Below are 16887 nucleotides of genomic sequence, written 5' to 3' on the forward strand. Positions count from 1 at the left end.
GCAGCTCTCCGCAATTCTTATGAAAATTTAACCATGCTATTTGGATTCACATGCTCTCCCTAAGTAGGGCAGTCACGCACTGGCATTGAAATTCTTAATTCTGTTCATCCCGGTCGGTGGAGGAAATGAACGGTAACAGGATTCTGATTTGCACGATAACCTTACATCTCTGGACCCCAGTTACCTGTCCAGTCAGGGCTCTCTTTATCACATTAATCTAAGAATGTGTGTGGTGTGGATGCTAAGCAGGAACATTGCCTATCCGTAGTCTGAGTTAACTGGCTTTGTAAGCCGAAATGTCAATTCCAATGTGGATCAATTACAGATTAAGTAAGTGAGTAGAGGTTAGCATAGAGCGTAATGTAAACTGAAGTAACTAAAGTAATCAGGTTTCTCTCAGGTTTGATTTAAAGTGTTAAATTTTAAAGTGGTCATATGATGCGATTTCAAGTTTTCCTTTCTCTTTGGGGTGTTGTTCGTGAAAGATCCCTAAAGTTGCAAAGACTAAAGTCTCAAACCCAAAGAGATATTCTATTTAAAAGTTAAGACTCGTCTACACCCTCCTAAAACGCCTCGTTTAAACACGCCCCCACATGACTACGTCACTGTGTGGGAAGATTTGCATAACACTGCCCAAATATTTACGCAAAGAAAGAAGGCATTACTTTTATCGCTGTAGTATTGTTGCCGCCGTCGCCGCCATGTCAAGAAGATGCTGTGAGTTTCGTTGCGAAAGCGAAAATACTTTGTTTGATCTTCCAAAAGTGGACACAACTAGAAATCTGCGATGCAACACAATGCAATGCGTTAAAAGACAGTACAAGTCATTATATTCAGTAAGTATGTCCCCACTGGATGCAACAAATGCCTCATTTATAATGGGTTTTATAGGTTTTGTCTCATCGCGTCGAGACACGGCATCACAGTATAGTAAGGGACGTAACATTTCCATCACACGCTTGAGGTATTCGGCCAATCACAACGCACTGAATAGCTGGCCAATCAGAGCACACCTCGCTTTTCAGAACGATGAGCTTTGTAAAAATCGACACGTTTCAGAAAGGCGGGGCATAGAGGAGACACAATAATGTACAGTATGTGGAAAATAATGTGTTTTTTTAACCTTAAACCGCATAAACATTTCATTACACCAAATACACAAAATAATGTTTTTTTTAGCAACGTCATATGACCCCTTTAACATTTCTGATGATGTAATACACAAATACTTCTGATTATATGAGCTAATTTAAGCTCTAGTAAGGCAGGAGGGAGAAAAGTAGAGTGAGACAGAGAAAGAGACAGTGTAAGACACATGAGTTGTGGGTTTATGGGGTAGGCCTCCTGCTATTAGAGTCAGAGCAGTACAGATCTGTTGTTTGCGTGGAGAGGAGTGCAGCTCTCTCTCCTGTCACCATCGCTGCTTGAGCACCTACACACACACTTGCAAACACCTTTACTACACAAACTTGTCTGTTTGCTAGCCTGCTGTGCACTGGATACCACACACAGCTACGATCATTTCACCTTACCCCTCAACAAGTTAACATACACAGGTACAAACACACACACAAGCTCTCCAACACTTCACACACACTCCACACACATGCAAATTCCCGTTTTACATAATTAAATGCATCATTTAAAATCAGGCTTTGATGGTTCCTCTAGTAGCACCTTGCCATGTGGTTGCAGCAAGCGTCTGGGACTGTGATAATTGCATCCCCGTAGTAGAGCTGCTGGGCTGTGCAACAAACAGGGAATTACCCGGCAGGTCCAACACTCACATCCTCACTGCACTCACAGAGCGTCTGGTAGACAACTGTAGCATGTTGGGATGTAGACAACGTACGCTCACGTATGTACAAGCTTGCTTGTTCATGCCTGTTCTTGAAACGCGAGAGAATGGTATCTTCTGAAGCTGTGAATGAGCAAATGGAAGGCTTTCCTTCACGACCTGCTTTACGAATTCTCCACTAATGTGGGTTCGCTTCACGCCATTCTCTGGGAGGAATGGAAGTGGTTGCAGTTGGCGGGGCTGTGCCAGATGGGGGTGGAGACAGATGCAGTAGATTCACAGCCGTTATTAATGTGCTACCATCCCAAACGACCTTGAGCGGAGCAAGCCACCCACCACAAGAGCGAGGGCACATTCAAACTGTATTTAGACAACAAATGCCAGGCACTGGGAGGAAACACGTTGAGCAATCAATGCCACTATTCTACAACTAATCCCATCTCAAAGACTCACTGGCTGTTCTGCCAACACTCCGGGAACGTTCCCGCAACCAATCATATTTTACAGCTCAATGCTCTGCGCACCAAAAATAGATCTCGATTCATGCCGCATACACATTAATTCCATAAATCTCAATTTGTTTCCTGCATAATAGGAGCTCTGGGATGAAATTAATCTTTTTACCATTGTTTTTTTGTGGACAGGTTGAAAAGTAAACCCCTCATCTTTGCATGATTTACTCAATGTATTTGTTTGGGGGTTGTGCTGTGATGACATCAAAATCAAAGAGGCAGTCTTCCAAACATACCAGTCATATTATCTCACTGGAAAATATAAAACACTATAATAAGCAACCAGCCATTTGTAATTGAATACCAGCAGCTCAAATATATCAACATCCTGTACAGAAAAAAATAAATAAATAAAATAAAAAACTTTGAACTTAGTGAGACCAAATAACTAGGTTAAATTTAAATAATCACTGCATAAATAAATGTTGCTATGGTGTACAATTTATAATCAATAATGCCCAGAAATAGGGTGGTTCTCACTGTTCTTCCCATTTCAGTTCTTGTAGTCTCCACTGATGAGCTTAACAAATAAACAAGGTATATTCAATCTGAAATGCGCAGTGCTTTGGTACTTCAGGACCAGTATTGAGAAAAAATGCTTTAGAGTTCTGTACAGACTTAAACATTAAGCCTAAATCTGGCCCACAAGTGAGACCTGGTGACCCAATTGCTTAAAATACAATAAAATAAAATGCTAATAATTAACTAATAAAACATTTTTAACATAAATATAAATGCAAATTATAATATAAAATATATGTAATTATTACATACAATTACAAATCCAAACCGGATGCAAACCCAAAGCTGTACATGCAACAGTTTGTTGTGTCCCATCAGACTCTAATGTATTTTCAAGTAATAAGAGAACCCTAGAGTTATATATACAAATATATAAAAGAGTTATACATATATACTTAAAACATATTTTTACATATCACTTCAATCTAATATCACAAAGTTTCTGTCATCATTTTGTTTTTGGGGTGGGGTAAAGTATTTTTTTATACCAACTAGCTGTTTCAGCTAAATATTCAGGCCCATTCGGAGTCCTACCCTGCGGCCCACAACAGAACTATGCTTCATTGGCTTCACTGTGTGAGTTCCACTGTTAACCTGCCTTTCAAGGACACCATGATGACATTTTTATATTCCACGTTTAAAAAACGAGGGTGAAACTTTCCCGAGAAGTGTTTAAGAATTCATTGCTATCACACAGTCCCTCTGTTTTTAGATTTAGAAGATGTGCAGGACTCAATTGATTTCAGCTGGAATTTATCAATAATTTAGTGCTGACTCGCAGTCTGTCTGTGTATGAGAGAATATAAGGAAGAGAATATTTTTACTATCGGCCTGATAATTACTGCAGGGATTGCTAATGAGAGGCGCGCCGTAAACGAACACAATAGCACGCACTGTTTACTTAAGGTTGCTCAAGCTTGGGAAAGAACGAAAACGAAAACACACACACACACACACACACACACACACACACACACACACACACGTAAATCCCTTTTGTATAAATTATGAAACTCCCTAAACCTCTAAACCAAGCAACAACGTATCCCACAACAGATCAAAGGCTCGGTCTAATCAATGCCTATGAAATATGTCAAAGATCAAAAAACGAGACTCCTCGACCGGGCCGGGTGCCCATTATTGTGCTAACGTCTCCCAGAGAATTTTCACACTCCTCTCATCAACAGCTTTATTTACAATTTCAGCTAGCTGGAGTCTCGCACTAGAGTAGCCATGAGATTCGATCGTAGCCGCAAAGAAAGAACATACAGCAGCTGATGTTAAGGATGCTCAGCCGCTGATCTGGTTTAATCTCGGGGATGTTTGTAACACAAACACATCACTGTAATGAGCTTCAATGAGCTCCTGTTTTCCTCTCACATGCGTTAATACCAGTTTAGACGCTGGGCGTTGGGAGAAAATGCATTTTATAACAAAGACATTTGTGCGTATGCAGATTTTGGTATGTTTCCTTTTGCCTTTTACTTGTAAAACGTAAACTGTTAAAAGCACAAAACCTGCTGTTCAGATGAGATCAGGCAAACCCACCCACACATATGCACGCAGTGCACAAATGTTTAATTTGTCTACCATTTTCTGTCTTTCTCTGTGGTCTCCATATAGAAACAAACACACACACAAACCACATACCAGCCACCATCTACACAAAAGCAACATGCACACATCTTCCTCACAACATCTCTTACGCATCTCGCAACAAATCTCATTGTGTCTCTGCTGTCTGTGTATGAGTATCTCAGACAGTGTGGTTGCACAGTCTCACGTAAGTGCATGTTTTGTCTCTCATCCTCGCAGTGGTCTATCTGTTTGTATGTTTCATAACTTTTTTTTAATGTGCAAAATCAAGATTACAGCTTGATTGTCTCACACAGAGAGTTTTATGCTGTAATACAGGGAAGATTGGGGTAAATTGTGCCACTTTTATTGTTTTTTTAGGCAAAGCAAAACATGGGGATTTTTTAATTTGAGGGGGACTTGGGGCACAAAGGAAGCACATGGAACTCGATTTGAAACTCTGAATTGAATTTAACAAAAAAAAAGAAAAAAACAGTCCGTTGAAGAAAACAAACGAAGACAAAAACAAATGAAGAAATTACAATCAATAGCACAAATAAATACAATCAAATAAAGGTAAAAATAAAATAAAAAGTGCTTTACATTTTTCATGTAGGTCTAATAGTATTATTCAGGTACTCAATACAGAAATTGAATAAAGTAATCAAATAACACTAGATAGTCTTTACTGTATAAATAAATACAGGTGATTCCTTACAATTAAAGTTACAAATGTTTTTCAGTCAAGACTATTTTTTTTTCTTTTGTTGTTTGACTAACATTAAGGACATAGACAGGTGTATTAGGCTGCTGTCACTTTAAGACCTAATGCATGGATCCAATATACTGACACGTGTGTTTTCTTCATTGACTATTTACATTCACTTAAGATATGACCAGCTGTGTTTATGTGAATAAATAACAAGACAGGTATGTTTTTTACATAGTTTTGTGTATTTGATAATTTACGCACAATAAACCATAAAAATGAACTCAATTTTGTTTTCGTGAGCTATTTGAGATGGCTTTATGTGTTTGCAGGAATTTCTCAAATTATAAGCATTGAACCTGCTGGAATGAGTAAAATTATACGCAATACCTGCAATTCAAATTCAAGCCATGATTGTAGTCAAATATAATGTAGAATTGTGAAAAAGCGTGAGACATTTTTTTAAGCCTGCATAATGCAGTCAGTCTCTGTCTGGAAAGAGATTTCACTCTTTGCGAAGGCAAGACGCTATAATTCACAACCGCCCACATTGTGTAACTGGTAACAGAGTGATGGTATTCATAGAGTGACACTCTAAGACGAGTGCTGGTCTGAGAGGCTGTGATAGTGATTCAGAAGGCTCTCTCTGGATGAGCGTGTTGTGTCCTTCAGCCGACATATGAGACGAATTAATGCCGCTATCATCATCATTCCAGTCCCTTGAAACTATTGACAAAAACAAAACAAAGAACAGAGTAAGGAGTGCAGACGACTGCTGCTGTGTAATGACCAGTCACTGCATGGAAATAAAGGTGGTGGTTGTGATCTATTAAACAGGAAAAGGAAAGGGAGTGCGAAAGATTTTTGGGGTGATTTTTGTTTTTGTGGTTTTTAAGGTGTATGTGGCAGAAAATCCAATTCCTAAACTTGTTTCTAACAAGTTCCACATACCTTACTAGGAAAATTGGTAGACTTTTCAACTGGGGGCCCTTAAAGCATAAAAAAAAAAAATACACTCTCAGAAAAAAAATGGTACAAAAGCTTTCACTGGAGCAGTACTTACTAAAATGCTGTTCCTTATTGTCTAAGCACATTTTTGCTGTGTATTAGGATGTCACAGTTTTTTTGGGATTGGGCCAATAAGACAGACAGAAATGTGGACTCTGAGTTCACTGCCTCTGTGCTGATGCGGCTCTTGTTCAGGACGGACAGCTTCACAGTGTACTTCCAGACAGAGGAAAAGAAAGAAAAAGGGAGGGGGAGAGAGAGAGGAAGAACATACAAGAACCTGTGCTCAGCAGAGGGAGAGCTCTCATCCAGAAACAAGGAGCCCAGGGGAACAACAAAAGAAGAGAGATGGGGTAAGAGAGGAGAAAAAAGCCTTCAAAACAACAACAAAACACTACTGGCTCTCCAGAGCAGACTCTGGTTGAACGGCAGCACTCAACGTAATCTCTGAGAGAGGGATAGTTAAATAAATAAATAAATAAATAAAAAGGTATAATAAATATATTTAAGAATAAACTATTGAATTAATTTATTGAATCATATTATGTAATTAAATATTTTATATATAATATACATACAATACATAAAAATTGGAGATGCACCGATCGATCGGCCAGGGATCGGAATCGGACGATTTTCCTCATGATCGGCCCGGATCGGTGATCGGTCGGTCAGTCTCACTTCTTTCCGATTCCGAGCCGATCCGTTTTGTTACGTTTTGTGCTGTTGTTTGCAATTTTTTTTATTTGTTCTTATTTTATTACTGACTTTTTACTTTTGTTTTTTTATGAAAATAAAACTTTGCGTTGAAGAAAAGTAGATTTTTGTTTGTATATGCTGTCAATTATAGTTCTTAGAAAGAAAATCGGAATCGGCAAAAATCGGTATCGGCAGATCACACTTATAAAAAATCGGAAATCGGAATCGGCCAAGAATATTGCAATCGGTGCATCTCTAATAAAAATGACATTAGATACGGACAGACGGACAGACGGATAGACGGATAGATAGATAGATAGATAGATAGATAGATGAAAACGAAGTAGTGATGACATAACTTTCAATTGTGGGTAAACTGTTTCTTTAAGAGATTGTAAAAAAGGAGCAAACAGCGAGAAAACAAAAGAGACGCAGAGACAGTCAGTCCAGGCTTCACTGTCTTTGGCATCTCATTCTTAATCAGTGCAGTGCTGGGTAGAATGGATGCTGACATGCAAACTGCTCCACACAACAGGGAATGAGCTCCTAATCAGTAATCAGAATAGATAGATAGATAGATAGATAGATAGATGAAAACGAAGTAGTGATGACATAACTTTCAATTGTGGGTAAACTGTTTCTTTAAGAGATTGTAAAAAAGGAGCAAACAGCGAGAAAACAAAAGAGACGCAGAGACAGTCAGTCCAGGCTTCACTGTCTTTGGCATCTCATTCTTAATCAGTGCAGTGCTGGGTAGAATGGATGCTGACATGCAAACTGCTCCACACAACAGGGAATGAGCTCCTAATCAGTAATCAGACTGTCTGTTTAAACGGTAGGGGCTCTGGGTTTCACTCTGGCGCAGGTCAAGGGCCTCTCCACAGTCCCTCTTCCCTACTGTGGTACACCCATGCATTGCTACAGAGCAAACAGAAACCTCAACCATCACCCCACGGGACTCTTAACGGGCAAACAATTCCCGTCCTCTCAAATGTCAGTGCTCTGTTCTGACTAGCAAAGCTATTGCTTCTAATTGATTTTGTTGTGATACATTATTTTTAAGGAATTAATGTGGATAGAGTTATAAATTCAGTTGAGGACATTCTAATAATGATGCTATTTGCTTGGGTTTCTACTGAAAACATTCTGTGAAAAACTTAGAAGAACGTCAGGAAAGCTCTGGTGATTTTATTGTATGCTTTAAATAAATAAATAACGGAAAAAAATCTTTTCATCTTCATCATTAAAATGGAGGCATGACTTAATTTCTAATAAATATATGTGCATATATAACACGTTTCAGAGGTCGGTGGGGCTGAGAATGTCTGGCTTTGTTGTTGCGAAGAATTTAATTCATGCTATGTGGTTTGTTTAGAACACAGCAGGCCTAATCAAAGTAACCTTGAGATACAATTTCACGCTTAGACTGCATGCAGATTTTCAGAAGACGACGTGCCAACGTTTCTTGTGATATGCAGTCGTGTTTCTATATGAAAGCTGTACCAGGTTCACACAGACAGCAATTAAACGACAAGTCTCTGTGTTTCTGGTTGCCATTATGTGTCCGTACTCTCCTGTATAAGTATCAACTACAACTGTCATTTCAAATCCATAGGTATCATGAACAAGGCCTGGTCACATTGTCTCCAAATTACTTTCAGTGTGAACGCATCATTAGGTAAAAGTTGTACCTTCCAATTTACTTTCCAAAACATTTTTAAAAAGTACTATATTTTCATCTGTCACAATGCCACCTAGTGGTCTGGAGTTCCATTTATCTTTCAGTTGTTTTCCTATTTGAGTGCGTACAGGTGCTTGATCAGGAGGAACATACTGGATAAGAGTCAAACAGCGGGACCCTCAATGGCCCCAGGCAGGAACCCCTCTAAATCAACTCAATGTTGCTCATCTCCCTTCCGCAATCAAGCCTCCCACTTGAAGCTGCTTCTATTGTTCTGCCTTCCTCCCGCTCTTTCTCCCTCTCTCTCTTTCAGTCCTTTTCGCTAATCTCATAAAAATTCAGAAGGATACTCCCACATTTTGCTCCTCTCTCTCTCCTGCCATTCTTGAGAACATTAAAGCTGATCTCCATGGTGAAGAAGGGAGGATGAACCCCCTGGCCTCTCAAGTATGCACTCCGTGGCACCCTGCTCCTCGCTGTGAACCAAAAGTGAGGCCTCTTTTTTTATATGTCATTCCTTTTTTGTACGTTTCAAATTTCAAAACATAACTTTACCTGACTGATACCTGATATCCAAATCTTACATTTATGTCCTCAAGTACTTGGAAGACTGCTTGATGTGCGTATAAAAGATACTTGAACTTTAAAAGCTGTAGATCGTCATTGCAATGTGAAAGAGACTAGAGAAAAGAGAAAAGCTCTAAGAATAGACTTGCATTATCTCTCTTATACCTCTATGGATCCTTCCTGCCTGAGCTGTGCGTAAAATCTGCAGAATAATGACACACTGAATAATTGACACACTGTATAACATGATGACAATACAATACAGATTGCATCTCGAACATATAGTTGAAATATTATCCAAGTGTGCTCAGCAGAGCTCTGATAAACCTTCCTTTTCATCTGATATGAGATTGGAAAAAGAGGCAAAAATCATAACCTTCGGAACAACAATAACAAAATCGAGACAAATCCCGGATCAGACTCTGTGGGTTAGGAATGACTTGAGACAAGCCCCAGAGGTCTCCGTTTATGTCACAGCGGGGTCACCGCAGAGTGAGGAGAAAGGGAGACAATCAGATCTCATCTACCTCCCCTGGGTCACCCTCTTTCTCTCAATCGCTCACTCTCTCCAAACACAAACAACTACACTCCTTCATGCATGCCTGCAGTGCAGATTTGATTACCTGCAAACCCTCGGCAACCCTTTCCAACTCTTGTCGGAGAAAGCAGGTCAAATCTGTGAGCTCACAAGAAAGAAGATACCGGTCCGATGGAGTCGAGATAAGAGATCTGACATCTTCAGGATAGAAAGAGCAGGTTTGTCTGTCTAAAAGGATTTGATTTACCCAGGGATTAATAGCACAAAAGCCTGGGTTTGAGGAGTAGGGCTCCTGGGAACTCCAGGAGGCAGGGTGGCGTAGTCAGCACCGAGGGTTTCTCACTCATCTGTTTAGGGGCAAAGAACGGGGAAAGCAGCCCAGACCCCGGTCCTGAGTTTCTGTTGCACACATCTACATTCTTTTATATATGAGTCTAACAAAACGCAAAATCGATAATGTTTTTTCCCCCATTTCCTCTTTGATGCAACTTCAAAAGGTTAGTGGACGGCTCTCAGAGGAGTGTTCAAAAGGAGGAAGGAGGGGCAAAAAAAAGATAAGGAGAAAAAGACACCCCCCGACAAAAAACCTGAAGGGGCAAAACAACGTGCTTGGAATTGAAGTTGTGCAAGAAAAGCCCGGTGCGACTAGGAGCACCTTCAATCACCACTGTGGTTTGCCGTATTTTGCCTGTGTGAAAGAGAGTAAAGAGCAAAGCGGTCTCACACAATAATCTTATCGGCATCTGCTCTTGGAGGAGTGCATAGCGGGCACTAGTATTCACTGACCAAAATACGTCCTTTGCAATTACAGCTACCTGCATCAGCTTAGTTAATAGGTTGCACTCAAGGTACAACCAACTAACCTTGGCTTGGAGTAAAAGCCTCATCTGAATCTTAGAATCTTCGGTAAGCCCTGACCTGGTGGACCGGGACTGCTCTGCTCCCAGGGACTCTTTAAAGACAAATGAGGCAGTATGTACAACTTTTCACCACTGTTTGTCTGGGATACCTACTCTTGTTCTTGTGCATTCTGTCTATCCACTTCCTCATTCCCCTTGTCTTCAAATCAAAACTATCTCTTACTCTTTCCCAAATTCATTTGAGTGTGAGAATAATCACCTTTCACCCTACTCTGTGTTTGAGAACACAGAGCATTTGTGCATGTGTGCACTTCATGCAAGCACCGTCGGTGTGTGTGTAGGCGCAGCTGGACCTGTGGTGAATGTGTTATCAGTGCAGTACTGTGAGAAGGAGAATTCTGGCAGGCCTGAAATACATTCTGACAGCTTGAGACATCAAAGGGTTCCTTAAGACTGTGCTCTTAACATGGAGTCAATGTAGGAAATTACTCCGAAGGCGTGAGATGACTATCCCTCTGAACAGTCAAATCTCTCGAACATAAAAAACAATGCTTGATGCCTCACGAAATCTACAGCAAATGGTTCAATAATCAGTAGACCTTATAGCTTGAAGTGTTTAGTCAACATAAAACAACATTCGCAACCCAATTACTTTCATAATGTGACATTTCCGAGTGAAATGGGATATTCGGCAAGATAAAAATAAAGGATGGGACTTGATCTATCTGTCAAGAATTGATTGCATTACTGGCACCTGCTAGTTGAAACTTATTCTGGGTAAAAAGAATACTCTGGGTCCAAAATAGGTTGGGCTCAATAGACAGAACATGCTGCATAATTTTGATTACCACGAAAATTAATTTCCACTTTTTCTTACAAAATCTGGATTACAGTGAACCACTAACAATGGATGTGAATGGGGCCAATACATAAACATTAAAATACTCAAAATATACACAGTTCTATTTAAAGTTATATCTGATTTTGTTGCCATGACAACATATCACCAAAAACCCTAAGATGCTTTTTTTGAGGGACAAAAACAACAGACGTGTCAACATTTTTAGTAATACACAATATTTCACAAATGCTGCTGACTGAGATGAACTTGTACTGAACCTGGAATGTTCTTTTAAGTGGCCTTGCTGAGATCAGATGAAAAGAAAAAGTTGTTTCAAATATGGAGAAAGTAACATTTTGAAGATGATTTATAAATATGTTTTTTTTTATTAAAAAGTATGTACTGATGAATCAGCTATAAGTAAATAGAGTCGATATTTGTTTCATGTTGACTTAAAGTCTAAGGGGATAAAATTAGCACAAGTTTGATTGAGCGGAGACAGAAGCATCTGATGTAACAAGGATCTATTTTCTTTGGAGTGGAGATTGTCTTGCCTGCCAAGAGGGTGAGTTGAGACTGGCACATGGGACTCATGCCAAACTGTCCGAGGTGCCAGGGCTCAGATGTAGCGTGAGGATGGGTGTGTCCGTGCGTGGCATGGGTAACCAGGAGAAGTGCCAGATTACAATTCTACAGAGAAACTCTCTCTGTTTTCTACTCTTTCGTTTGCTCAGTCTCAAATTCACTCATTCATCCCCTCTCTCTCTCTCCGTCTTCAGACCGTCTGGATTGTTTTTTTCAAACACACACTCTCTCTTCTCTCACACACATACCCCTGGAGCTAAATCAAAAATCTATGCTCTCAATGGCCAGTCAATATCTCATTAAGCAGTCACCGTGCCCAAGCTGGCAGGTAATGCATTTCACAGTTCTGCCACACACTCATACACACTCCGACAGTCTCTCTCCCACTCTCTCTCTCTCAAATGCCACACACTGTAATAACCTGTGGAAATGTGCCACTCAGTTTCTTTCACAAGATGTGGTGGAATATGGTCACTCAACTTCCAAGGAGAAATGATGACAGACTGTCTCTGTGGAGTGTATTTGCGCATGTGTATATGCTCTTATCAATCCAAAGCCCACTTCCACACACCAGGATTCCTCCCTTGGTTTGATCCAGTCATGTCTTTTAGCAGGTCTAGACTGGACTAGATTAAAGTCGATTACACAGCAGTCAGACATTATGCTGCAATGACATTAAATATAAAACTAATCTTGCTGTGCAAAATTCTTTTTTGCAAATTTTGCAAAGTATGCAAATGTGAAAATGTTGTTTTGTTGTACACACTTATGTTCTTGCATTGCTCTGGCATTAACAAACCTCATTATCTAAGGTGGCAATAGTGTTACCTTCAAACACCTGTCCAATTAAACAATGACCTGCAAGAACATGACCATAGAAGGAGAGAAATTATGCAACAGCTAGCAGAAGGAGAGAGATTATGCAACAGCTAGCAATAGCCACCCCTGTGGCTACCATGAGAATGCAACAAATTTTAAATTGCTTTCTTAAGATGTTTCAGAATACAAGACAGTGACATTAGAGTACATTTCAGGTCTTAGATTCGAATAGCTAGTTTTTTTTGCCTATCAGAATCAATTCTGGTTTATTTGTAAACTTCGACCACTTAGACAGAAAGAGAGCGTTCTGAATAACATCTAATATATATCTATATATCTATATCTATATATCTATATCTATCTATATAGATATAAAACATTCTGAACTTCTTAAACTTCCAAATTGTGCTTTCTTACACATTTTGCAATACAAGACAGTGACATTTGAGTTTGTTTCAGTCCTTATATAACATCTAATATATATCTATATATCTATATCTATCTATATAGATATAAAACATTCTGAACTTCTGAAACTTCCAAATTGTGCTTTCTTACACATTTTGCAATACAAGACAGTGACATTTGAGTTTGTTTCAGTCCTTATATTCACATAGCTTTTTGCCCATTACAATAAAGTCTGGTTTATTTTGAAACTTCTGACCAAGAATTGGCTACTTACAGCATAACATGTATACAAAAGATAATAGCTTTAACACAACATTCAAAGACAGTGTGATAAATTCTTTTTCAAATGTTGGTTTTTACATTTTGAACTTTTGAAACTGCCAAATGCTTAATATTTAATGCAAAAACATTAACACCATAGCAAGTGGCACTTAAAACATCCATAAAAGTGACTCCTTACCCCGCTCCATTGCAAAATCTGAAGCCGCTGCAGAAATAGTCCACTTAATACTCCTTGCTGGCCAGTAAACTCGCGCTTTATTTTTAACCCTAGCTAGTGGGCTACATCTTTACTTCAACTTAATCTGATTTTGCCTGCCCTCTTTCTGTCCTTTGTGGCTAACTGGATTACAGCCAATCTTGTTAACCTCTGCTGTGTTACCGAAGTGCCCAGAGAATCACACTAGTCAAGAACACTCAACTAGCCTAGTGACTAAAGAGAGAGAAAGAGCAAACCACTAACGTTCACTTGCATGCAAATGTTATTTGCTTTAACTTTGTTTGTAACGTCTACATGCATTGATATTCATTCTGGTCTGGTACTTTTCAGAACACATGCAAACTGCACACAAAAATGTGAGAAGATTTCAAACAGCTCTTTCCAACATACTTTATAGCTTATTAAAGAGTTAATTACCACACAGATGAAACGGGCCTGTTTTTTTCTGTCTTTGGCACATCAAACAACTTTCTTTAATTATGTAATTAATATTTGGAGTTTTCATCTTAATTGTGTGGAGCAGGCTAGCTTATTTGCATAGGGTAATGAGAGGGATGTTTCCATTACAGGTAATTAGGTACTTGAGAGGCAAGTGTGTGGCTAGGAGGCTGGGAAAGAGGAAAGGAAAAAGGAGGGATGATCGGAAAAAAGACAGATAACCATATCGTATTACCAAAAAAAAAGAGGTGTTAGCATCCGTAAAAACATGCCTGTCAAATGACTTGCAAAGCAAACACTTAGTAATTGCCAGGCGTAAATTAAATCAGAGTCGCAATCAGTCGACTGCTCTGATAACGATGCTGAAATGAAATGAGATTTTAAGAAGCCATTTACAAACAAACAATAAATAAATGAGCAAGCTTGTCTATTCATGATTTTTAAGTTTCAGCACAGTTTCAAAAATGAAATTACATAAAAACGAGGCGTTTTCAATAGAAAACATTTAATAATACACAATTCTATCAAAACATTTTAACTGATTCACTGCAAACAGTATTAGCCTCCCTAAATTAAAACAGTAGGAAATATTTTATTAGTTAAAAATATTTTTTAATTGCATACAAATACAAGGTGTCTTCAATAGAAAACATCTAATTATACACAGTTCTATCAAAATATTGCAACTGAGTCCATGCAAACTGTATCAACCTCTCTAAAACATTAGAAAACCTTTTATTAAAGAGTTAGTTTTGGTTTGGCTCTACTATTATGCATTCCTCCAGTCTCCAAGAGCTCTATTTTCAGTTTGTAAGCCTCTTCAGAACAACCCACACATGAGACACGGGGTCAGAGGCTATTGCATACACCTGCTCCAGCTCCACAACACACACACACACTTGCACCATCATACCCACAAACACACACTAACGGCTGCATGCATGCAAAAAAGCTAAACCCACACGTACACTTAGACAACATGCTTTCACATTCAGATGCTTGAGAAGGTATGAACAATCCAAATACTCAAAGATCAGAACAAGAAGGAAAAAAAGGTTCATAAAACGTAAGCTTCAATACACGTCCTTGTAATTCCTTGCAAAATCAAGTTGGAAAATTTGCATAAATATTTTATTACGCAATATTACAAATATGGCTTAGCGATGCATTTTGATGCTGCATAAATCTATTTAATACATAACGTATGCTATTTAACTGAGCTCCAACAAACAGATACAAGGATTACGAGGCGGTTCGGTGTTGTGTTAATGCAATAACTGCGAGTGCAGTGGAGGTGAACTGTCGAAAAGCTTTCAGTAAGAGATTCACCGAGAGTGTGCGAAGGAGAAGATTGGTGTTACCGCGGCTCAACACCAACATCCATCGCTTTTTCCACTTTCAACACCTCTCGCCTAATACAGAGTGACAGCTATGTGTGCGCACGAAGAGGAGGGAGTGTGTGTGGTGGCATGGATGCACGGAGTTTATATGTATTTTAAAGTGTATGTATACAAAAAAGAAAGAAAGAGAGAGACTTCAAATGAAAACAGATGAATATGAGAATGCAGGTTTTCCAGCCTAGAAAAGGCAGATGAGTGAGAGTGTGTGTGCACTGGTTTATATATCCTGGTGGGGACTTAAACCTGACTACACACAGACTCATGGGGACTCGTGTCACGGTGGGGACCTAAATTGTGGTCCCCACGGGTACAAAAGCTTATAAATCACACAGAATTAAGTTTTTTGAAAATCTAAAAATGCAGAAAGTTTCCTGTGAGGGGTAGGTTTAGGGGTAGGGTTGGTGTAGGGCAATAGAATATATGGTCTGTACAGTAGAAAAACCATTACGCCTATGGAGAGTACCCACTTTCACAAAAACAAACCTGTGTGTGTGTGTGCGAGCAGGATTATGGAGGCAGGATCAACACCAGTAAAGTGGTGTGCCGCTCACCCTGGATGTTCACGGCCCAAAAAATAGGTCAGTGGAACACGACACACACCGACGTCAACCCAAACGACTGCCAGTCGACACATCCTGCATCCCGACTCAAACTCTCCTCGACCTGTTCCCTTCAACAACACAACAACACTCTCGGTTTCTGACTTGGGGCAACGAGACCACCAATTCTTGACTGAAAACTGAAACTTTGAGTGTATAAAATAATATAAAAAATATTCAATTTGTTGCATTTCCAAAATATTTTATTTCCAAATCCATCTCAGGAACATTAAAATCAGGCATCAGCATCCTAACAGCCTCTTGTTTGACATTCAGCTGATTCAGCAACAGAACTTTCTCATTCGTATCAAAGCACTAACTTCATTTCCTTACAAAATAGAAATGTAAAACAATGCCACAACAACAATTTTCCTGCAATAAAAACTTGCACAAGCCCCAATGCCTCTCTCTCTCTCTCTCTCTCTCTCTCTTTACACGAGACGCTCTAACAGTGAGTTGGCTGACTATGATTAAAGCCTTTTGCAGCTTGACTCGCTCGCAAAAGAAGGAAGTTTACAAAAAGGACAGACACAACCACAGCATGCTTTTCTCCTCTTACCTTTCATAGCTGAAATCACAAAATACATCATTAAGCTTGGCGGTCCATAGGCGAGCGGTATCGCGAGTGCTAGCTCAAGCAGTCCACTGCTGTTTCAGCAGCAGCTGGCCAGTATTTATTCATAACTAAATATTTAGCTGAAGAACCTTAACAGCCTCTAGTCTTTTTTTGTTTGATGCGACAAGCTTTGCTCATCATCATTTGGCAATTATCTGTCATTCTTCTCCTCACCTCTTCACCTCTCAAGCTCTGTCAGGTTGGATGGGAGCA

At 39.4% G+C, this 16887-nt stretch overlaps 1 protein-coding gene across 1 annotated transcript in view; it reads right to left on the minus strand.

Moving 5' to 3' along the window:
• Window positions 1–16715, minus strand: part of LOC107703215 (nuclear receptor ROR-alpha) — a 62145-nt gene extending 45430 nt beyond the window's left edge. Inside the window, exon 1 of the mRNA XM_016505768.1 lies at window positions 16618–16715. Within this exon, the coding sequence (XP_016361254.1) occupies window positions 16618–16648 (31 nt within the window). The 5' untranslated portion in view covers window positions 16649–16715. The remainder of the gene's footprint in view (window positions 1–16617) is intronic.
• Between the last annotated feature and the right edge of the window lie 172 nt (window positions 16716–16887).

This window comes from Sinocyclocheilus anshuiensis, unplaced genomic scaffold, assembly GCF_001515605.1.
Source record: "Sinocyclocheilus anshuiensis isolate Anshui unplaced genomic scaffold, SAMN03320099.WGS_v1.1 scaffold1597, whole genome shotgun sequence".
Taxonomy (NCBI): domain Eukaryota; kingdom Metazoa; phylum Chordata; class Actinopteri; order Cypriniformes; family Cyprinidae; genus Sinocyclocheilus; species Sinocyclocheilus anshuiensis.